This window comes from Pongo abelii, chromosome 4, assembly GCF_028885655.2.
Source record: "Pongo abelii isolate AG06213 chromosome 4, NHGRI_mPonAbe1-v2.0_pri, whole genome shotgun sequence".
In the NCBI taxonomy this organism is placed as follows: Eukaryota; Metazoa; Chordata; class Mammalia; order Primates; family Hominidae; genus Pongo; species Pongo abelii.
The window spans coordinates 84,976,162-85,001,338 of record NC_071989.2 but is presented as its reverse complement, the minus strand read 5'-3'; the positions used below and the strand labels follow the sequence as shown (position 1 = coordinate 85,001,338).

Sequence of the window (25,177 nt, the reverse complement as noted above, 5' to 3'; positions counted from 1 at the left end):
CACAACGTGCAGGTTTGTTACATATGTATACATGTGCCATGTTGGTGTGCTGCACCCATTAACTCGTCATTTACATTAGGTGTATCTCCTAATGCTATCCCTCCCCCCTATCCCCACCCCATGACAGGCCCTGGTGTGTGATGTTCCCCTTCCTATGTCCAAGTGTTCTCATTGTTCAATTCCCACCTGTGAGTGAGAACATGTGGTGTTTGGTTTTTTGTCCTTGGCGATAGTTTGCTGAGAATGATGGTTTCCAGTTTCATCCATGTCCCTACAAAGGACATGAATTCATCCCTTTTTATGGCTGCAAAGTATTCCATGGTGTATATGTGCCACATTTTCTTAATCCAGTCTATCATTGATAGACATTTGGGTTGAAGAGAGACAACTTTTTTCAACAAAAAGATTGCAAGGAAAAAAAAGATGGAGAACAAAACCATAGAATAAAAGAGACTTTAGAGATATATCACGCAATTGTGCTGTATAGACCTTAATTAGATCCTGCGTCTTACTGTAAAAAAAAAAAGATGAGGTGATCATGGAAACTGTATAGTATTTTAGTTTTATCATGCATTAGAAAGTACTTGCAGGTTAGGTGGAAAGTTAACCACTGGGGTGCCTGTACTGCTATAATAATGTTGTATTAATATTTTTATTTTTTCAGTGCCTTATGTAGACATTGAATATAGGAAGATTTATGGTTCAGGTTTATGGACTATACTTTTTATGTCCTTTAAGGTAACATTTGAATTTTTGGGACCTTCACTTAGTTGAAAGGGCTTCACATGAGTAAGAACTATTAAATGAGCATTTAGCTATTGGACATAAGAATTATTGTGAAAACAATTTATTTTTTACAAATCTTTATTAAGCTTTGCTGTAGTTTCAGCCCACTGTTGGAAGGAATGAGAGAATACTTTCTCAGAGATGTTCAAAGAGAAGGTGTTTAGAGGGAATTATTTTTATACATTAAAATGGTTGTAAGTGAGAATTCTCTAAGGACTTATGATCTAGACCCTATAGCATCACATGGTAATGTTGGACTGTGAGTTCTTGAATGGCAAGAACAATCTCTTGATCTTTATTCTCAGGTTTAAGCATCTATATAGTTAGTGCTTAGTAAGTATTGAATTACCAAGTGACTTATGGACTATCATAATAAATTTAGTTCTCATAATTAGGGGATGAGAGGATGGAACATTCTAGGAGGTCTGCCATAGGTCTTTGTTAAACCATGTTTCACCTTGTTGAACTTGTTTTTCATGAATATAATTTTTGCTTAGTCATTTAATTGTGTAGTCTCAAGGAGTATTTTTAACAACTTGGGTTTTTTTTGTTTTTTGTATTTTTTTTGAGATGGAGTCTTGCTCTGTTGTCCAGGCTGGAGTGCAGTGGTGTGATCTTGGACTTGGTTTTAAGTTAAAAACAAAACAAAACCCTGAAGTATATGGATAAGAACTGGACAGGAATATGAAAAAATATAGAAATTTATTTTTGTGTGATAGGGATTCTGGGTTTTAAATTTTTAAGTTTTTATTTTTTGTGGTAGTATATTTACATTAATTATGATAAAAGGAAAATATGGGGTTACATTACCGTCATTAATGAATCTATTTCACAGAGCCCTTGAACACTTAATGTTTGCTTATGCATTCATTTATTCATTCAACAAGCATTTCTTTAGCATTAAAACCAGAGATAATCAGAGATTCATTAGACTGGCAAGTGCCATGTTATAAAGATAAAGATCAATAAATATGGTAATTCTTAGAGTTCATGATTCTAAGAAGCAAATTTTTTTCTATTTTGACATCTCTAAAATTTGGACACATCATATAATTGTGTCTTTCACTTGTAATTGGCAGTATGTTTTCCTTAATGGTAAATAAAATAAGAGTGTCTTACAATTGACGTCTTAGATTTGATGAAATACGGTACATTTCTAAACAATCATTAAGTTTTAAGATCTCAAAGCAAGAACCACACATAAGGTATCTTGACATTTCCCTAACTCCTAGCACGGAATCACACTGAATACATTTTTTGCTAATCAGTAAAGAAACATTTCTCTCAAAATCTTATCTTTAGGCTTAAGTTTTTGCTTTCTATTACTTTAGAGTGTTTTTAAAAATTAGTATGTAAAATGTTATCTGGCAATATTACTATTCTTCCATTGGATAGAATAGCTTAAACCTTATTGACATTTTAATCCTTTTTTTATTTTATAGTTCATTACTTCTTTTCAGCAGTTACACTATACCTTACAATTAGGAATTCTTGGGTTGTATTTCCATTTCTGATTTGGAGATGGTTGAAGTGTATGCTTGACTGACTAGGATTTAGTTTAAGATAAACTGATAAAGTATAGCTAGTTTTTTGTTATCCATCATAATAGGATGGATAATTGTAATTTGTGAATGATATCTCAACCCTTTATTAGTTTTTTTATGACAGGTACTAATATGTATCAAAGTTATACTGGTTTGTATTTTAAAGCTTAATGTTTCCTCTTTAGGGGAGGTAGTAATAAATACTGAAATGGCAAAAAAAAAAAAAAAATGGTAGCAATAGAATATATATAAGAGTAGAAGGCCTGAATAATCTGCCAACCAGGTAATTGGCCTTGGAGCAATAAAAAATTGACTGTGATTTCATGCATTACTCTTGAGCCTTATTTAGATTTAACTTTTGTTCCCTACTGATTGAATTAAAGTTTGAGGTTAAATGTTCTATATCCCATTTCTAAACTCTCAACTGTTCTCAGTCATCTCTCATTGTGAACTCATGAAAGTCAAACATGATAAAACAGTCATAAGAAGTTAAAAATTAGGGTTAGAAAAAAAGTATGTATTTTAAACTTGCTGTCTTCTAAATGCAATTTTAAGAGTTTAAAGAATCAATAGAAATTGATGTTTTATACCGATGAACACTGAAGACCTTGAGTCCTGTCCTCCCCACCATCACTATACAAATAAAAAGAAATCAATAGGCCCAGAAACATAAGCTGCTAAAGATTTATTTCCAGCAACTATTTTTGATATTCAAGGTACTATTTACTAATCTGATTGAGAAAATATGGATAATTAAGCATAGGAAATCTATTTTTATTTTAAAAATGATCATTTTCTTTTTAATCTCTGGATCTTTTATATGTTACATTTTAAAATAAAAATAAATGATAGGTGTGGATTTAAAAATAACTCTGTGTGATTTTTAGCTAGTTACCTAAATTTAAAAGGTCCTTTCTGTTAAAAAGATAGGTAGTTCTGTCTTTAAAAATTATTAAAAGACCGTCAGACTGTATTTGATCGATTTCATATCTCCTGAATAATCTTAGTTCTACCAGTAGTAGATGTACTCAAAGGGTTTTGAAATAAGAACTGAGTATTGGAATTGTCTGAGCCAGTGAAGGCACTGAACTTTGAAACTGAAGATAAGAAATTTGGACATGAAACTCAGTTTGGAGTGTTAAGGAAAGTATTTCATGACTGAAGTAGTGGGATTTTGTTATCTCATAAAGGGGTAAAAATCCATTAGAACAGATGCTTACATAGCATCTGTTAATTATAAGGGGCCAGTTATATGTCATTCATAGCTGGCTCTCTTTAACACCACTTTCTCTCATACTGAAAAAAAAAAAAAAAACAAAAAAACCTGAATTTGAGTGAAAGCAGTATTATGGGGACAACTTTAAATGGATTCTGAGTCATTAAAAATTATTTACAAACTTGTGTATGACATTAACAATAGATTATTTGACATGCTTACGATGTGATTATACTACTTTGTTGGGTTAGTATAATAAGATGGTGAATTTTAGTATAATATGATGATGATGAATCCTGTATGACAGGTTATTCCTCTTGATAGTGTTTGTGTTCAGAATATCTTCTACTCTACAGAATTTGGTGATTGTCCCTGTGTATATGGTGAATGGGATATAAAAAGGAGAGAGAAGCTATAGCAGACTATCACAGCTCATTTTTCATGCCATGAGACAAGCTTTACCTGTGCGTTTCAAGCATCTTCACTAAAAAACAACAAAAAAACCCCTAAAAAATCCTCAAACCTTCCAAACCAAGAACAAAGCATTTATGTGGAAAGACTAAGGAGTTGAGCTGAGCAAAGGAGATCTTGACTTTAAATAATAATTATTTACAGAGAGAATAATAGAAGTAATGAATTTATCTAACGTCGTAATCAGTTCCACCCCTGGAATATCACTTCCTGTCACTGAAGGCACTTCTCAGCTTGGTTTCATTTCACTTAAGTCAGGGATTTCTTAAAATCATAGAATTTTAAAGCAAAGAAGGACTTTAAAGATTATTTTTACATTTCTAGCAGGTTATTCTTTGTAAACTTATAAATGTCTTATTTATCTTTTGATCTTCCATACCTGGTACAGAACCTGGAATGTGTTTCATAAATATTTTTTAAATTAGCTGAAATAACTTGATCTTCATTGATATTAGTCAAAATACCACTAATAACGTTTGATAGTTCTTAATCTTAGTAATTAAATGTCACCAGTGATTTTTTTTTTTCTTGACCCTTTCTCCCTAACCAGATTTGCATCTGCTGGTGATGATGGAATTGTAGTTGTGTGGAATGCCCAGGTGTGTATTGATTATGTGTGGATTGTGTAATAAAGATATGATGATGTAGTTGAGTATGTATTCATATAAATACTATCTGGGGATACATTTGCATATCACTGTTAATTGACACATTAATATTTGAAAAGAGCTAATTAGGATAAATCCATATACAGTGGGGACCAGTATTTCATAATGAAGAGGGAAAGTTTTTTTAAATTGAGATTTTTTTTCCAGCCGGGTGTGGTGGCTCGTGCCTGTAATCCCAGCACTTTGGGAGGCCAAGGCAAACGGATAACTTGGGGCCAGGAGTTTGAGAACAGCTTGGCCAACATAGCAAGACCCCGTCTCTACTAAAAATACTAGAAATCAGCTGGGCATAGTGGCACACGCCTGTAATCCCAGTTACTCGGGAGACTGAGGTTGCAGTGAGCCGAGATCATGCCACTGCACTCCAGCCTGGGTGACACAGCAAGACTGTCTCAAAAAAAACAAAAAAAAGTTCTTTCCTAAGAAACAAATGCCAAAGTATGAAAATTCAAAAAATACAAAATTTTAATCTTATTTAACAAAATTTAGGTTATCAGTAGCTATGCCCTGACTTCCAAAATGAATAAATGAATTATGTTGATTTTTGTGAGACACACAAGCTTTCTTTCAACATTGCATAATAGCATAATGTAACATTTTTCTCATGTTTGACTTAATATTACAAAAGACTTTTTTTTTTAATAAATATTTAAGGCTTCACCAGTTTCTTCAGAGCCTCCCTTCCTGATCATTTGTTACTCAAATTATTCTTTTTCGAAGTATCTTCCTCTCACCTTTATTTTGGATTGTTATCTAGTCTGACTGTGTCAGATCTTTATTTTTCAATGGCTTTTCCTGTGATAAAAGCAGTTCTTTAACGTTATTTTCACCACATTCATGAAGTCCTGCAATCTTGGAAAGATTTGCCATTTACATTGTATTTTTGCATGTTTACTACTTGGTAAATTAGTGAGAGACTGATGGATGCAGACATTGGGTGGGTAGGAATAGACGTTGGTGTTAAATAACGATGGAGTAGAGACTGACTTTCTAAGTGGTTAATAAATGAGTGGATATATATACTTATGTGTGTGTAGGTACATATACAGTTGTTATGGTGACTTTTATTTTCTTCTATGACCTTATAACTGTGGAGACTTAAATAACAAATACTTGGACAGTGAGGACTCCATATGTTTTTCCTACAAACTAAGTTACTGATGTTTTTATGCTTAATTTACACAATTATATTTTTAAATTTATAGAAAATACTCAAATTTTTCTATAAAAATATACTAAAAATTAGCATTTTGTTTTAGAAAATAAAACTATTTATGGCTATACTTTCAGCGCTTGTTTAGATTCTGTGTGATTGCTTAGGTTAAATTCTGAATAAGTAATTTTAAATGGATTTATATGTATCTTCTATATGGCAGTTCTACTTAATGTTGTCATTTATGATTATTTAAATTGTGAAAACTAAGCCTATTAACATTTTTATTGGTATTTCAGACAGGGGAAAAACTTTTAGAACTGAATGGACACACTCAAAAGATAACAGCTATTATTACATTTTCTTCCTTGGGATCTTGTGAAGAAAAAAATCAACTCATCTTGACAGCCTCTGCTGATAGAACAGTTATTGTATCCTTTAATCTGGAAGAAATGAACAAGCTGTGGTGGCCTAAGGAGCCACTACACACATTATTAGTCTTTAGCTGATAGGGTCTTGTCTGTATATTCTTGTTATAACAAAAATGATTTTTGTTCTGTTACTTATAAGATACCATTTATTAGGTATATGAAAAGTATTAGACTGGAAATAGGAGGTTAAGGCTTGTTATTGATGGAAACTCCATGACTATTGATGTTCTTTCCAGAGTTACTCTATCAGGTTGTATAAAATTGATGAAATGGGAAAATGTGGACTTAAAAATAATTTATTTTATTATCTCAATTTGCTTTTCAATTTAGGGAAACAACGATGAGTTGGACTGGAGAATAATTTACATTTTTTTTTCCCACTATACAGCAGAAGAAACCAAATGGTCCCAACCCATAAAAATCTTTTGAGCATCTGAGTCTGATGGAAAAGTGAATTACTGTTTGTTCAGTGTTTAATATTTAATAATTAAAAACAGTTTTATAAAAGTAAAATTACTTTTTCTTTACCCATACTTTTAGGTAAAAAGTTAAGATGGGATAGCAGTAGTAAAGTGCCTATGTGTAACAGGCATTGTTCTAATTGTTTTACATATATTAACTCATTTAATCTTTAAAATTAGCCCTTTGACATAGGTATTTTTAATTCTTCTTTTTTTTTTTTTTTTTTTTTTTTTTTGAGACAGAGTTTCGCTCTTATTGCCCAGGCTGGAGTGCAATGGCGTGATCTTTACTTACTGCAACCTCTGCCTCCTGGGTTCAAGCGATTCTCCTGCTTCAGCCTGCCGAGTAGCTGGGATTACAGGCCTGTGCCGCCACGCCCAGCTAATTTTGTATTTTTAGTAGAGATGGGGTTTCACTATGTTGGTCAGGCTGGTCTCGAACTCCTGACTTCAGGTGATCCACCCACCTTGGCCTCCCAAAATGCTGGTATTATAGGCATGAGCCACTGCGCCCGGCCTTATTTTTAATTATTCTTATTTACAGATGAAAAAATAGAGTCACACAGAGGCTAAGTAACTTTCCCAAGGCACACAGCCAGTGTAGGGCAGAACTGGCAAGTCTGACTGCATAGTCAGAGCCCCGAACCACTGCACTTCATAAAATGTTTTCTGTAAACAAACTCAGCCCTTTAATATCTGTATGAGGAATTGGCTTGGTGAAGTCCAGAGTCAAGTGCTATGGATAACTGTTGTCTTTCATTACTTTTATTTTTTTAAAAGAAGTTGTCAGATTAATTTTTTTTTTTTTTTTTTTTTTGAGACGGAATCTCACTGTTGCCCAAGCTGGAGTGCAGTAGCACAATCTCGGCTCACTGCAGCCTCCACCTCCCAGGTTTAAGTGATTCTTCTGCCTCAGCCACCCAAGTAGCTGGGACTACAGGCGCGTGCCACCACATCTGGCTAATTTTTTTGTATTTTTAGTAGAGACAGGGTTTCACCATATTGGCCAGGCTGGCCTCGAACTCCTGACTTCGTGATCTGCCCGCCTTGGCATCCCAAAGTGCTGGGATTACTGGCATGAGCCACTGTCTCTGGTCATATTAATTTTTAAAAGTATATGCTTATCTGAAAGTTCTGTTTAAACAGTTTCAAGCATTGGTGAAGTTTTGGAGTAAGCCCAAAGGTATAGGTGTTTCTTAGGCTCTTATAGAACCAAGATACAGACTTTAACATGCTTTAAATGACTTCATCAGCTGAAGTGCTTTCTAGACAGATTCTTTACAGCTGAGAAAATGTCAAGAAAAGGTTTAAATGGGGATAAACTCTCTATACATACATACGTGTATACATACACACATATATGTATGTTTGTGTGTGATTACGATACAACATAAACAAGGGCATAAAATTCACTCAGATGGTTAGGTCAGAGTTGCTTTATTACTACTCTGTAGAGGCAAATATGGAATAAAGCTCTCTTTTTAAGTATCAGTGTAATCTTTGCAAAAATAGAATTTAAAATACTATATTAGACCACTCCTAAGACACTATAACAATATTTTGAGGCAGTGATTAAAATTACATACAGAAGTTAGTAGTACAGTGTCACTATGAATTTTACCTGTAAATGATAGTATGGACTCATTTCCTTTGCTGAATGATTTTTGTTGTTAGAAAAAAATTCTAGTCCGCTTATTTGGCAGTCTCTCTTACCCAGATGAATTCTAAATTTACTCTGCTTGGGTTTTTACTACAGGTTGAGCATCCCTAATCTGAAAATCCAAAATCTGAAATGCTCCAAAATCCAAGACCTTTTAAGCACTGACGTGATGCCACAAGTGGAAAATCTTATACCTGACATCATGTGACAGGTTGCAGTCAAAATTTTGTTTAATGCACAAAATTACCAAAAATATTGTATAAAACTACCTTCAGGCTATATGTATAAGGTGTATATGAAAAATAAATGAATTTTGTGTTTAGACTTGGGTTCCATCCCCAAGATAGCTCATTAGGTATATGCACATATTCCAAAATCCAAAAAAAATCAGAAACACTTCCGGTCTTAAGCATTTTGGATAAGGGATACCCAAGCTGTAAAAACTAACTTCCTTAATTAAATACTGAAGGTAGATAATTTTTTAAAGCGATAGCCTTAAGAGCTCAGGTTGCTGAATATTAAATGTTCTGCTTGCGAATAGTGAAATAAGTGAAAAGGCTGTGAGATACTACTAGAATTCTGGTAAATATAAGGCCAGAAAACATTTCCTAATTACTAGGAGCATCTTTGTATGCTAGCAGTTTGTTTAGTGTGTTATATACATAAAATGTAATTCTCATGATAATCTAGCTCCATCTAAAGCATGACATAGAATATAGATGGTCCCCGACCTAGGGTGGTTTGACTTACAGTTTTTCAACTTTATGATGGTGTGAAAGGGAGGTGCATTAAGTAGAAACTGTACTTTGAATTTTGAAGTCTGATATTTTCTCACACTAGTGATACATGGGATGATAGTCTTTCCCGGTGCTGGGCAGCAACAGCCTGGAGCTGCAGCTCCTGGTCGGCTATGAGATCACAAGGGTAAACAGCCTTACTCTACAGTGTACTGTGTTGCCAGATGACTTTTTTTTTTTTGCCCAACTATAGGCTTATGTAAGTGTTCTAAGCACATATAAGTTAGGCCAGGCTAAGCTATGATGTTTGATAGATGTGTTAAATGCATTTTGACTTAGGATATTTTCCACTTAGAATGGGTTTATTGTGGGACATAACTGTACTTTAAGTCAAGGCACATCTGTATAATAAAAATATAACAAAAGGCATTGGCCATGATAAGGTGAACTAGTTTGTGAAATTAGTTTCAATTTTTAATACATGCATATACATTTATATACATACATGTATGTATTTGTATACATACATGTATGTAAATGTGTTTTCAGACATGGTGTAAAATGTATTTCTTACTATAGGAAATGGTGTAAAAGTTTGAAAATCACTGTGCTTAAGTCAAACTGAACTTGGATGTCTTATGAGAGGCCCTCTGATTATATTAAATGCATATACAGGTAATAGTAATACACTGTTAGTGTCTTCTAGAATCCAGATAACAGTAGTAAATCATGCTATCCACATTATAGGGAGCTTTCAGTAAATATTAATGGACATGATAGTTTTTGGTATAAGTACTTTATGCTTACTAGATTACGGTAGGCTATTCTGGAGAATAAACTTTAAACAGTTGGAATATTTAGTGCTTGTAAAGATTCAGTACTTCAGACCATTCATTATGTTGGCATTTTCAAATAATTTGATAGTAAAATTTACCTCAAACTTATTTTAGATCATAAGCCTGCTTTGCTAAGTTGATGACTCACTATATGAATTTATTTTTGTGGTGGTATAAACACTAAGTATTTTATGTTTGATTTAAAGATTTTCTAACTGCTTAACATTTGTGGCTTAATTGTTAATTAGAAAAGTTATAATTAAGATTTTAAAATTCTGTTTAGAAATTATTTCTTAACATAAATTTAGGTGTGGGATGGTGATACTGCCAGACAAGTTCAGAGAATATCATGCTTCCAGTCTACTGTAAAGGTAAAATCTTAAGTAAATATGAGTTTTTATGGCAATCTATTTTTGTCTCAGAAGACATGGTTTAAAAAGTTAGACAAAATTACTTTTGTGGGTCTTATGAATTATTTTTTTCCACACACTTGTAGTCATTTGCTTCGTGTAAGATCAGATTTTTGAGAGCACATGTATTAAGTGTTAGAATGTTTCAATTTGAAATTAGAGCAAGGGATAATCCCAATAGCAAGATAAGGAAAAAAGGCAGTACCTGGTATGTTTTTTGTAGGTAGTTCCGGGAAGAGATATTACTTGCAGAATGACCATAATAGTAGCTGGTCTGTTTTCTTTATGCTTTGAATTTAAAATATAGAGTTATTTGTCCCATGACCTCTGCCTTCTCTAAGGTCACAAAGGCAAGACATGTCAGTTACTTAGTTTCAAAACTAAAAATCTTACATGGCTAATTTGCTGCTACTGTTAGGTTTATTCCTTTTACAAACAATTATTAATTGGGGCTTATGATATGACAGAAGCTCTGCTACATTTTAGAGAAACAAACATAGATAAGACTTGGTTGCTTGTGATTCCTACAGAAATTAAGTGTTCAGAGAAAGCGCCACTGTTTTTTAGTGATGTAAGCAAGTTTTGGAAAAGATAGTAGTAGCAGTAGACGTTCCCTCATTTACTTTAAGGATAACTGATCTCCATATTGGAGCTCGTTTGTTTCTTTTTTTTCTTAATGTAAAAAGAATTGCTGTGTGCCAATAGGTAGAATAGTTCATCTTTTCCCAAAAAGGCAGAATCTCTGGTAGCCATCTCATGGCACTGTGCTGTTCAAAATATCAACTTAGTCAAGTTTCAGGGGAAGAAAGTGCCATGTACTATATATACTTTTATCTAACTTAACAGTGGATTTTTTAAGAAGGCATTAAAAAGTATTGATTTGATTAAAATCTCTATACTTTATGTGACCTGAAATGATGCGCCTTTTACATTCCTTTAAAAATATTCTTGCTATCTGAAAAACTAAGGTCGTTAAGTTTCCAATGAAAATATGTGGCTTAAAGGAACAAAGAGAAAAAAATTTAATGTATTTGGAGGAAATTCCTTTTGGTAAACTGTGTTATGAACTGGTTATAGGAACTGGTCACTAAAAAAGTATCTTATTCCAATATAGTGAAAGTAGTTTTAAAAGGGGTTTTACTGTAATGTGAATCAGCTAGATATTTGTGTTTGTTTTCTCCTGCTGTGATCCTGTTTCACATAAAAATTGTTAAAAAATAGCATTGCACTCATTTAGTTCAGTGGTTCACTTGTTCTTGAATAGATAGTTTATCCAAGAAATTTATATCCCTAATATGAGAAATACTATCACTTATTTTTTGAACTAGCAAAATTTTTTATAAGGGTTGATGTTAGCAAGGAGATAGTGAAATTGGCATTTTATTGCATATTGAGACTGTACATTGATATGATCTTCCCGGAAGGTAGTTTGGCATTATGAATGAATCTAAGTAAATTATTATATGCATTAATCCAGTGATCATTCTAGAAAACTCTTTAAAGGAAATGATCATAAAATAGGGCAGAAATTTATGAACAGAAATGTGTACTACAAATACATTTTTATAAATGGATGATTGGAAGTGCCCTAAATGTCTTATAAGAAAATAGATTATGGTAGATATATATACTAAAATTTATATTTCAGAAGAATATTAAAAGAGGAAAATGCTAGTGGTAAAATGTTAAGTAACAAAAACATATATTATCCTCAACAAAATATTATCAAACCAAATTCAGCAACATCTAAAAAGAATTATACACCATGACCAAGCGAGATTTATCCCTGGAATATGAGCTTAGTTTAACATCTGAAAATTCATCAATGAAATACACCATAGTAAGAATAAAGGACAAAAACCACAGGATCATCTCAATAGAAACAGAGAAAGCATTTGACAACCTCCAACACCCTTTCATGATAAAAATACTCAACAAACTAGGAATAGATGAGAATTTCCTCAACCTAATAAAGGGCTTCTGTGAAAATCTCAAGGCTAATTTCGTATTAATGGTGAAAGGCTAGGCTGGGTGTGGTGGTTCATGCCTGCAATCCCAGCACTTTGGGAGACCAAGGTGGGTGGATTGCTTGAGCTCAGGAGTTCAAGACCAGCCTGAGCAACATGGTGAAACTTCTCTACAAAAAAAAAGAAAGAAAAATTAGCCAGGCCTGGTGGCACATGTCTGTAATCCCAGTTATTTGGGAGGCTTAGGTGGAAGGATCACTTGAGTCCAGGAGTTTGAGGCTGCAGTGAGTTATAATTGTGCCACTGCACTCTAGCCTGGGCGATAGAGCAAGACCCTGTCTCAAAAAAAATAATAAAATAATTTTTAAAAATGGTGAAAGACAAATAATTTCCCCCAAAGATGAGGCACAAGATAAGGATGTCTGCTCTCAGCACATCTGTTTAACATTGTACTGGAGGTTCTAGCCAGGGCAGTTGGACAATAAAAAACATAAATGACATCCATATTGGAAAGGAAGAAATAAAACTGTCTCTATTCCCAAATGACATGATCTTGTGTATATAGAAAATCCTAAGTCCACAACCAAACTATTGAGGCTAGTAAATGGATTTAGCAAGGTTTCAGGATATAATATCAACACACAGAAATCAATTGTATTTCTATTCACTAGCAATGAACATTCCAAAAATTAAGAAACAATTCCATTTACAGTAGCATCCAAAAGAATAAAATACTCAGAAATAGATTTAGTCTGGGCGGGGTGGCTTACGCCTATAATCCTAGCACTTTCGGAGGCCAAGGTGGGAGGATTGCTTGAGGTCAGGAGTTCATGACTAACCTGGCCAACATAGAAATACCCCATCACTATTAAGAGAAATTTGAAGTAGTTTGAGACTTACATACCAAAAACTACAAAACATTGTTGAAAGATATTAAAGATCTAAATAAATGGAAAGACATCCTGAGTGCATGGATCAGATTTACTATTGTTATGATTCCACCACTACCCACATTGATCTACAGATTGAACCCAATCTTTATCAAAATTGTAGCTGGCTTGTTTTTTTTTTTTTTTTTTTTTGAGAAATTTACAAGCTGATCCTAAAATTCATATGGGAGTGCAAGGGACCCAGAATAGCCGAAACAATCTTAAAATGGAAAAACAAAGTTCCAAGACACACTTCCCAATTTCAAAACTTAATATGAAGCTACAGTAGTCAAGACAGTGTGGTATTGGCATAATGACAGACATGCAGATCAATGGAACAGAATTAAAGGCCCAGAAGTAAAGTCTCACATAGCCAATTGATTTTTTGACAAGAGCGCCAAGAACCTTTAATGGGAGAAAGAACAGTCTCTTCAAAAAATGATGCTGTGTCAATTGGACATCCACATACAAAATAATGAAATTTTATCCCTACCGCATGTCATATCCAAAAGTTAACTCAAAATGGGTCAAAGACCCAAATGTAAGAGCTGAAACTACAAAAATCTTGGAAGAAATATAGGAGTACATCTTTGTGACCTTGGGCTAGGTATCTTAAATATATCAAAAGCATATCAACAAACAACAAAAAAAGATAAATTGGACCTCATCAGAATGAAAAGTTTTTGTGCTTCAAAGTGAAAAGACAACATACAGAATTGGAGAAAATATTTTCAAATTGTATATCTGATAAGGGACTTGTGTCTACAATATATGAAGAATTCAATAAAAAAGCAAATACTCCAATTAAAAATAGAGAAGATTTGAAAGAAAGAAATTTCTCCAAAGAAGATAAACAAATGGCAAATAAGCACATGAAAAAGAGGTTCAACATCATTAGTCACTAGAGAAATGCAAGTCGAAACCACAGTGAAATGCTATTTCCTACATACTAGAGTGGCTATTATCTAAAAGACAAGTGTTGGTAAGAATGTGGAGCAATTGTAACCTTCATACATTGCTGGTGGGATCTAGAATGATACAATACAGCCACCTTGGAAAACAGTTTAAACAGAATTATCATTTGACCCAGCAGTCTTAATCCTTGGTATATCCCCAAGAGATATGAAAATGTAAGTTCATATAAAAATGTGTACATGATTGTTCATAGCAACATTGCTCATAATAGTCAAAAATGGAAACAACCTATATGTCCATCAGCTGATGAATAAACACAATGTATATCCACACAGTGGAATACTATTTGGCAATAAAAAGAAATGAAACACTGGCATTAAAAATTCAGAGATTAGACAGGGTAGGACCACTAGAAATATAAACTGCATTGGTTATTTTCAACTCTTTTTAATCCAACAATTTTAAAAGCAGCCTAGGCAAGATTACCAGAACCTCTGCCTTTTATTTTCTGTTCTTCTCTCTTGCTGTTGCCCTTGTCTGACTCAGAGTCAGTGGGTGAGGAGAGTACTATTAAAGGTAAAGGGCTTATATGGTACTTGAAACACTCACTTTCCTGAGTCTACCAAATGTATAGAATTGAGAAGACTTGGGCGTTTATTCTAAAGATACAGAGAAACTAAGGTCATAGTTTCAATTTCATTTAAAAAGGAGTTTAAGCAATTGTGTATTCGTAATTTATTACTGAGTAACAAATTACCTCAAAACTTAGTGGCTTAAAACAATAAACATTTGTCATCTCACAGTGTTTGTGATTAGGACTAGAGAGCATCTTATCTCGGTGGTTCTGGCTTAGGGCCTCTCCTGAGGCTCCTGCTATCTGAAGGCCTGACTGCAGTGGAGGAGCTGCCTCCCAGAAGGCTCACCTACATGCTTGGCAAGTTAGTGCTGGTTGTTGCCCAGAAGCCTCAGCTCTTTGCTACATGGACCTTTCTCCATGTGACTGCTTTAGTGTCTTCACCTTAGAGCACGTGATCCAAGAGAGAACAAGGAGGAGGCCACAGTATCTTTTATGACTTAGTCTTGTAAGTCACACACCATTCCTCTTGCCAGATTCTGTTTGGTAGAAGCTAGTCACTTAGTAGTGCCCACATGCTCTACTAAAGAGAAATAAGCTCCACCTAGTGAAGGAAGGGGTTAAAGAACTTGTGGATATATTTTTAAACCACTGAACAATGACTGCTTGAGCTTCTAACCTGATATACATTTCAAATAAATTTTGCAGTGTTTAACTGTTCTTCAGAGACTAGATGTTTGGCTTTCTGGTGGGAATGACCTGTGTGTGTGGAACCGAAAATTAGATCTCCTGTGTAAGACTAGCCACCTTTCTGATACAGGTAAAAAACAAATCAAGGTAATTTTGAACTATGATTGACAGACTAGAAGACACAGCAGATCTTCAGAGAGACTTTCCATAAGTAGAAAGGTCAATATAGGGGATTTTTCTTTTTCAGTTCTGAAGATAACAGGTAGCCATATTCAATTCAGATCAGGGGTTGTGTAAAATATATTTTTATCCTGAATCAGGAGGAGAAGACTCCACTCAAGAACAACCTTTTCCAATGCTCTTGGGCTGTTTTCCTGAACTGTGTTTGGTGAGCACGCTGATACCTAGAAGCAGACCCTTACAACTTTACAGTAGCATTTGTGGGGTCATTAACTTTGAATAAATGCCTAAGGATGACCTCTTTTTACAATTGTCCTTACCAAAAAGTTCATACATGTGCAAGCTTACTGATAAAGTTTCATTTTCTCAGAATTCTGTGTACATATGCTTTTGGTTTCAACAGAAAAAAATAAATTAGTTTTGACTTTTTGATACCAAGGATCTTAAAAAATAAAATCTATTTTTAGAGTAAAATATTTAAATGAGTAGATTTTAATAACAACCTGGAAGTCACACTAACTATTGTTATTTCTAAAAATAATCAAATGAGCCTGGGTATCCTAGAAGAAACATAATTGTGCATGTTGTTGATATTTCAATGGTAGCAGGAGCCCTGTGAATTGAATTTAGTTACTAATAGGAGCTAGCTTAGCTCCACATAGGTATTTTAAAGTATCAGAAACATAATGACTTAGGAAAACTAAATCCATACATTGCTAGGGTTTACAATTTAACCACTCAGTTCAACATTTGATTACTAATAGTCTTGCTCAAATCTAGAATATATTTCCCTGTTTACTATTATCATGAATTATGTATCTTTATGTTCATTTTTCTCTTTCACTAGCCTGTGGTTTTCATGAATTTTATTTTGGTAAAGTTATATTGTAAAATGTTGAAATTGGGGCTGAAAAGAATATTCTGTGTGTTCCTGGAAATAGCCACCTCTTATTGCAGTCTCCCTTCATTTTGCAAGTTATCTTTAAGTACTATATATTAAATCATTACAATACTGCCATTTATCAGTGTCTCAAGAGTTAACAGAAGGCTTTGAGGGTATCTGTGGGAAAGCCTTGAGAAGGCCATGGGTTACCATTGGTGAGCTGTTCATCATTTGGGTTTTCCAAATTACTGGAGGCCAGATTGTTAATAGTGTTATTAGATCCTTATGTCATGATGTCCTTTCATAAGCCCTGCTTGATTTATGGACTGGTGGAGCTTTTACAAGCAGTTATTCTGTGTTTGGAAATAAGCAAAGATAATCTTAGTCAATGTGATACAATGGAAGGAGCCCTGGACTAAAACACAGGGCACCCGTGTCCTTTCCAGTAATATGTTTTGTGATTCTGAGTATTAGGTTGCTACATCTGGATTGTTGGGCTTCTAGTATTTTCACATATAATTTAGTGAAAGATTTTTAAACAAGCTGTTTTCTGCATTTAGAATTCTTCTCTTGCTACCCACCCCGCTGTTGTCCCATGTCCTCTGCCTTCTCTGTACCACTCCTTTGCCTTCCTTGCAGCACCATTTCCTCCTCCTTGTACGTGGAAAAATACAAAACCTACTGTTAAAATACACCTATGTGGAGAAAAATCTTGGCCAGAAATACTATCCAAATCACAATAGTCAGTCCTTTGATGGAAGGGAAGGATAAGCAAATGACTAGACCGTTTTCTACACTTGCATATATATTATAAATTACACATATATCATAATGGAAAAATTAAACAGGTTTTTTTTTTTTTTGCCAACACATGGTAGTTCTAATATATCAACTCTTTTATTCATACTGACAGAAGCAAAATTGTAACATGCCTTGTAGAAGTTATAGTTATGCTAAAATCATTATTCGGTTATGAAAAGATACTCAGACCTCTTAAATAAGTGAAATGTGTTAGAATGTTGAATCTGATTCTTTCAGTAATAGAAGAAAATTTGTACATGTATTAATGGATCACTAACATGCTATTTGAAAGCTGCTTTCTTAGCTGCTGACTGTTGGCTAGTTCATTCAGTGCCAGGGAGCCTGCTCAGGCTTCTTAAGTTTACACGAAGGAAAACCCCAATTTTACATCACTTTTGAGCTAGTCATCTTGTAAATGGGTGATGGTGATTATCTTAAGGGATCCCTGGTAAATAAGTGTGAATTGCTGAATCTACCACTTTATCACAATAGTAAAAAAAAAGTACAAAAAAAACCAACCCCACATTCTGCTCTTAATAAATCAATAATGTCTTCCAAAAGTCTCAGAAACCTACATTTAACAAAATCATTTTCCATGAGTAAGCAAGCAAGGAAGTGTGTGTGGAGCTAGTTCTGTGTGCTTTATCTTCTTTATGGAAAACGACTGTCATAAAACTGAGAATGTTTTTGTTTTTGATGTAATCTGTGAGAAAAATAATTTGAACTTTGTTTTATATGTTTTTGGAGGTATTAGTGCTTTGGTTGAAATACCTAAGAACTGTGTTGTGGCAGCAGTTGGCAAAGAACTGAGTGAGTATGAATTTTTTTCTTTTTGTGTATTTTGAACGAGAATTACATACACATGCTGGAAGGACTAAAGTAATTTTTTATTTAAGGGACATTGCGTGTGCCCCACTCTTGGCTTCTTGGGATCGTTGAAGTGATATAGAGACTGAGACATTTTCAGGATGTTAGGCCAGGTTTCTTTTTCTTATCAGTCTTTTAATCAGTATGTTAGCTTGGTTAAACAGTTTATTGCTTGTTATTCCAAAATTCCAGTGTCAAGATCACTTCATAATATTCCAACTAAAGTAGAATTTCCCGTAAGTTCAATGTGTATCAGAAAGAGTTCTCTTTTCTGTTGACTGAAAAACCTTCTTTTGACAACCACAGTTTGAATATGAGTGGCTGTCAGGATTAAATAACCTGGTTAGAGATTTGTAGTTTGGTAAAATATTGTCAGAGACACAGAAAGAAGCATGGCATAACCTATCTTCTAGAGAGAAATGTGAGAAAGAAAAGATACTTTCGTAATTTGAAAAGGACATGATCTCTGAGACTTGTCACTTCTCAGATGTTAGTCATCCTAATCTTTGAGCATCCACAGCACTTGGTCCAGTGGCGTATTTTTAAAACACTCAGTACATTGACGGTAAGCCTGTTTATAAACAAGTCTCTCCCACTCTAGACTGAGCATTTGTGACTGGGCCTTATTCACATTTGGTACCTAGAGTTCCGGGAACATAAATGTTTAGTAAATGTTGATAGAATCACGTCAGTGGATTTTATTATGGGTTTTCTGTATTGACTAAAGTTAGGATTTATACTAGTTTAAATAAAACTGTATTTGTTAAAGTCAGATAATGAGTAAAGCAACACATTGAACATTACTATAGTCAGAAGAACTGTATGATATATAAACATTATAAGACATACTCAGATAATTTATAATTTAATGGTATATGCCTAGGAATCAGAAGCTTTTTAAAAAAGAAGCTGCTTATGTCTTCACTGAGTTGAAGTTAAACTTGGATTTGCAGCTTATTCTGTAGCATTGCTTACTGGCCTGGGGACATGAGTAGAGAAAGCTGATGGTGGAGGTGATTGGAGGGATGTGGGCTAGTCACTGATTAGGGAGGGGAGTGAGTTGAGATAGCCAGACATCCATTGAAACCCTAGAGAGAGTGGGAGCTTCACTGTTTGGAAAAGTCAGTAAAGGAAGAGAGTTCTTCAGGACACATTCAGTATGGGTTTTAGTAGATCATCTCAAACATCTCAAGCATTTGAAAGAAATAGTTTAAAGTAGTATGAATAAGGCTTTTTTTTGGAGATGGGTTTTTCAGTATGGTAGGTATTTTTCACTTAATGAAATGCTTGTTTTTAGAGCAGGAGTAGTATTTTATCCTCTTAGAGCATTGTAATAAAATTTTATCTGTCTTATTCATTTAGTAATTTTCAGGTTGGTAGCACCCACAGGAGGATCACTAGAATGGGATATTCTTGAAGTTAAGCGCCTCCTTGATCACCAGGATAATATTCTCTCGTTGATTAATGTCAATGGTAAGCTCATTGTGTACATTTATTATGTACAATTTTGTGCTTGTTAACACAACCTGCTCTGAACACGAGCCTTGCTTTGTTCTGGGATTCTAGAATAAGTCACTAAAATAATGGGATTGTCATTCTCTTTTACTCTGAAGTTTTAGCCAGTGGAGCTGAGCAAGTTTCCTAGATTGCTAGGTCCAAGATTTAGGGACAAGGAAAATAGTGTAAGGCAGAGAAAAGAAAATAGAGGAGAACATAATGATCTCAGGCACTGCTTGGTAGCTGTGGGATGACTGTCATAGGCTGTTTCAGCATTTTTGGCAGCTGTTTCTGGCTAGTTCCTCTTTTGTAGAGAGATTGGAAATATGCCCTTTTGTCTTGCTGTCCACACCATACAATATCACATAGCAAGTTATACACTTACACTAGAATGAGCAGGATTCAAGCCAGTCGTAATCCTGATTGAAGACTCTCAAAGAATAACACCAAACTAAAGTAAAAGTCTGCAGAAAATGGGTCATGTCTTCTCTTCTTCGTGGTGGGGGTTTTGACCTGCTGTACATCCCATTTGGCTTCCTAAATGATTTTAGTGAGTATCTCCTGTGAGCTAAATCTGACATCAGATGGCAAGATCACAAACCACTGATCTTGACATTCAGTTCACTTGCAAATAAGTGACAGCTTATATCATCAGAACTGTGCTGGGTGATCTGCATATGAAGTCACATGAGAGGGCTTTTGGTGGCTTCAGTTTGATAGTCTGGTGGAGCCTGCAGGACGATCCCGTAAGGATGCTTGGGAGTATGATGTAGTGAGAGGGCCAGACAGCACCCCAGCAACATATCTCCCTGAGGCCTGGCTTGGCTTTGTTTTTTCTGTTTGTTTGTTTGTTTTTGAGACAAAGTCTCCCTGTGTCGCCCAGGCTGGAGTTCAGTGGCATGGTCTCGACTCACTGCAACCTCTGCCACTCAGGTTCAAGCGATTCTTCTGCCTCAGCCTCCCAAATAGCTGGGACTACAGGCGCATGCCACCATGCCCGGCTAATTTTTGTATTTTTAGTAGAGACGGGGTTTCTCCATATTGGCCAGGCTGGTCTCGAACTCCTGACCTCATGATCTACCTGCCTCAGCCTCCCAAAGTGCTGAGATTACAGGCATGAGCCACCAAGCCTGGCCGGCTTTGTTTTTAAGCAGTATTTTGCGTGAACGTGAGACAAAGGGGAGCGAGGGGCACAGAGAGTACCAAATCTAGTCTCCATTTGTGTCCATTCAGTCACATGTTCAGATACACCAGTAAGAATGTCCCTCCCAGGTCCAAAATCTTCCTCCCAAATAGCCATCTTATTGTAAAACTCAGCTGCAGGTCTTTCTAAGGACTAGATTGTCTGTGTTGATAGAAATAACAATGGTTGCTGGTGTCCCTTTAATTTTCCCTGGGGGCTCTTTTTCTCTAGCCATGAATGGAGACACAGCACAGAAGCCAAGTTCTTATTTGGGAAGCCCTCTGAAGTCTCGTTGGTGACACTGAGTCTTAAGTGTCAAGTTCCTGGGGCTGCTGAGAAAAGCCCAGCAGTATTCGGCCCATTACACTGGTCATGCTTAGTTATTTTGTTTTAGCAGCGAAGCACTGGTACCACTGAGCCAGCATGGTTACTTAAATGAAGATGATAGGATAGTACAAGATAGCCTGAACTTCATGGCACGTCTTTTACCATGTGATACGCAGAGGAACTTACAGCAGTTTCTGAAAGCTTTCTTTGAGTATTCCTTTGCCAAATTCGTAAGGGGAAAAAAGGGAAAACTAAAGAAAAAAGTTGTTTATGAAAGTTACAGAAAGCCTCATGCACTTTTTACCGTTTTTAATGATCTTTTTAAAAAATTTCTTCTAAAAAAATGGGATACATGTGCAGAATGTGCAGGTTTGTTACATAGGTATACGTGTGCCATGATGGTTTGCTGCACCTATCAACCTGTCTTCTCAGTTTCCTCCCCTTCCCCACAACAGGTGCTGGTGTGTGTTGTTCCCCTCTCTGTGTCCATATGTTCTCATTGTTCAGTTTCCAGTTAGAGTGAGAACACGCGGCATTTGATTTTCTGTTCCTGTGTTAGTTTGCTGAGGATAATGGCTTCTAGCTTCATGATATGTCCCTGCAAAGGACATGATCTCATTCCTTTTTATGGCTGCATAGTATTCCATGGTGTATATGTGCCACATTTTCTTTATCCAGTCTATCATTGATGGGCATTTGGGTTGGTTCCATATCTTTGCTCTTGTAAATAGTGATGTAGTAAACATACGTGTGCATGTGTCTTTGTAGTAGAATGATTTATATCCTTTGGGTGTATTCCCAAAGTAATGGGATTGCTGGGTCAAATGGTATTTCTGGTTCTAGATCCTTGAGGAATCGCCATACTGTCTTCCACAATGGTTGAACTAATTTACACTCCCACCAACAGTGTAAAAGTGTTCTTCCTATTCTCCACAGCCTTGTCAGCATCTATGGTTTCCTGACTTTTTAATAATTGCCATTCTGACTGGTGTGAGATGGTATCTCATTGTGATTTTGATTTGCATTTCTCTAATGATCAGTGATGTTGAGCTTTTTTTCATATGTTTTTTGGCCACATAAATGTCTTGAGAAGTGCCTGTTCATATCCTTTGCCCACTTTTTGATGGGGTTGTTTTTTTCTTGTAAATTTAAGTTCCTTGTAAATTCTGGATATTAGACTGACCTTTGTCAGATGGGTAGATTGCAAAAATTTTCTCCCATTTTGTAGATCACCTTTTCACTCTGATGGTAGTTTCTTTTGCTGTGCAGAAGCTCTTTAGTTTCATTAGATCCCATTTGTCAGCTTTGGCTTTTGTTGCAATTGCTTTTGGCATCTTTGTCATGAAGTCTGCCCATGCCTGTGTCCTGAATGGTATTGCCTAGGTTTTCTTCTAGGGTTTTTATGGTTTTAGGTCTTATTAAGTCTTTAATTCATCTTGAGTTAATTTTTGTATAAGGTGTAAGGAAGGGGTCCAGTGTCTGTTTTCTGCATATGGCTAGCCAGTTTTCTTAGCACCATTTACTGAATAGGAGATCCTTTCCCCATTGCTTGTTTTTGTCAGGTTTGTTGAAGATCAGATGGCTGTAGATGTGTGGTGTTATTTCTGAGGTGTCTATTCTGCTCCATTGGTCTATATGTCTGTTTTGGTATCAGTTCCATGCTGTTTTGGTTACTGTAGTCTTGTAGTATAGTTTGAAGTCAGGTAATGTTAGGATTGTCTTGGCTATACGGGGTCTTCTTTGATTCTATATGAAATTTAAAATAGTTTTTTTTCTAATTCTGTGAAGAATGTCAATAGTAGTTTGATGGGAATAGCATTGAATCTGTAAATTACTTTAGGCAATATGGCCATTTTCATGATATTGATTCTTCCTATCTATGAGGATGAAATGTTTTTCCATTTATATGTGTCCTCTCTTATTTCCTTGAGCAGTGGTTTGTAGTTCTCTTTGAAGAGGTCCTTCACATCCCTTGTTAGCTGTATTCCTAGGTACTTTATTCTCTTTGTAGTGATTGTGAATGGGAGTTCATTCATGATTTGGCTCTCTGCTTGTCTATTGTTGGTGTAAAGGAATTCTTGTGATTTTTGCACATTGATTTTGTATCCTGAGACTTTGTTGAAGTTGCTTATCAGTTTAAGGAGTTTTTTGGGCTGAGATGATGGGGTTTTCTAAATATACAATCATGTCATCTGCAAACAGAGACAATTTGACTTCCTCTCTTCCTATTTGAATACCCTTTACTTCTTTCTCTTTCCTGATTGCCCTGGACAGAACTTCCAACACTATGTTGAATAGGAGTGGTGAGAGAGGGCATCCTTGTCCTGTACCAGGTTTCAAAGGGAATGCTTCCAGCTTTTGCCCATTCATATGATATTGGCTGTGGGTTTCTTATAAATAGCTCTTATTATTTTGAGATATGTTCTATCAATACCTAGTTTATTGAGAATTTTTAATATGAAGGGATGTTAAATTTTATCAAAGGCCTTTTCTGCATCTATTAAGATAATCATGTGGTTTTTGTCATTGGTTCTGTTTATCTGATGGATTACGTTTATTGATTTGCATATGTTGAACCAGCCTTGCATCCTAGGGATGAAACCGACTTGATCATGGTGGATAAGCTTTTTGATGTGCTGCTGGATTTGGTTTGCCAGTATTTTATTGAGGATTTTTGCATCGATGTTCATAAGGGATATTGGCCTGAAGTTTTCTTTTTTTGTTGTGTCTCTTCCTGGTTTTGGTGTCAGGATGATGCTGGCTTCATAAAATGAATTAGGAAGTCCCTCCTTTTCGTTGTTTGGAATAGTTTCACAAGGAATGGTACCAGCTCATCTTTGTACCTCTGGTAGAATTCAGCTGTGAATCCATCTGGTCCTGGGCTTTTTTTCGTTGGTAGACTTAATTACTGCCTCAATTTCAGAACTTGTTATTGGTCTATTCAGGGATTTGACTTCTTCCTGGTTTAGTCTTGAGAGGGTGTATGTGTCCAGGAATTTATTCATTTCTTCTAGATTTTCTAGTTTGTGTAGAGGTGTTTATAGTATTATCTGATGGTAGTTTGTATTTCTGTGGGATCAGTGGTGCTGTCCCCTTTATCATCTTTTATTGTGTCTATTTGATTCTTCTCTCTTTTCGTCTTTATAAGTCTAGCTAGTGGTCTATCTATTTTGTTAATTTTTTCAAAAAACCAGCTTCTGGATTCATTGATTTTTTTGGAGAGTTTTTCTTGTCTCTGTCTCCTTCAATTCTTCTCTGATCTTAGTTATTTCTTGTCTTCTTCTAGCTTTTGGATTAGTACTTTTTACTTTATAAACATTATGACTATAAAATTATACTACAGATAATAAATAAGCCAAAACCATATTTAGGAATCACACATGACCAAGTAGTCTGTTAAAATTTGAAAATGATTTGCTGACAGTCTCATCTTGCAGTACATAGGCATGTTAGCCATGATGTGGATGTCAGTGATCCTGAAATGTTTATGTTGTACAGTTCCCTGCTTCAGTTGCAGCTCTGCTCCTTTCTCCTCACCCATTACCATTGAAAGATATGGCCAGTTGCTTGGGATTGTACATCACAGGGCAAATCTGTTTTCAGAGGGGTGGCCCCAGGGCAGCCTTAGAATTGTATGACAGAACACCAACAAGTGTGGATAATGAATACCAGATTTGCTAAAAAGATCGGAATGTCCAGGCAGAAGGTTTTCTAAGACAGACAAAAAATAACTGATAATCTCTCCAGACAGAAGGCTCTGGGTGCTCCTTTATTTTATTCCTTTTCTTGTATCATGTTGCCAGCATCTTTTGGTAATCATGAAGTGTTAGTACTTGTGAGGGATGGATAGACAGATACCAGGTGACATTTTCATACTAAGTGGCTTTTGACACAGGATGAAAGTCCATCCACTAATAATATATCATTGAGGTTGTTTGTCATGAAACATTTTGAATGAACTATTTGGGAGTTAGTTTGCCATGTGTAAACT

At 35.3% G+C, this 25,177-nt stretch overlaps 1 protein-coding gene across 7 annotated transcripts in view; it reads left to right on the top strand.

Annotated features, from left to right (window-relative positions):
* The window catches only part of WDR41 (WD repeat domain 41), a 185,375-nt gene that overhangs the window by 146,952 nt on the left and 13,246 nt on the right, over window positions 1-25,177 (top strand). For 4 of the 7 annotated variants that reach the window (XM_063724150.1, XM_063724149.1, XM_024246911.3 and 1 more), the window contains 6 exons: window positions 4,568-4,616; window positions 6,138-6,269; window positions 10,272-10,334; window positions 15,467-15,578; window positions 18,060-18,122; window positions 19,542-19,652. In XM_063724150.1, coding sequence (XP_063580220.1) covers window positions 4,568-4,616; window positions 6,138-6,269; window positions 10,272-10,334; window positions 15,467-15,578; window positions 18,060-18,122; window positions 19,542-19,652 — 530 coding nt within the window. The remainder of the gene's footprint in view (window positions 1-4,567; window positions 4,617-6,137; window positions 6,270-10,271; window positions 10,335-15,466; window positions 15,579-18,059; window positions 18,123-19,541; window positions 19,653-25,177) is intronic. The other 3 variants (XM_063724153.1, XM_063724152.1, XM_024246912.3) reach the window with 1 other exon arrangement.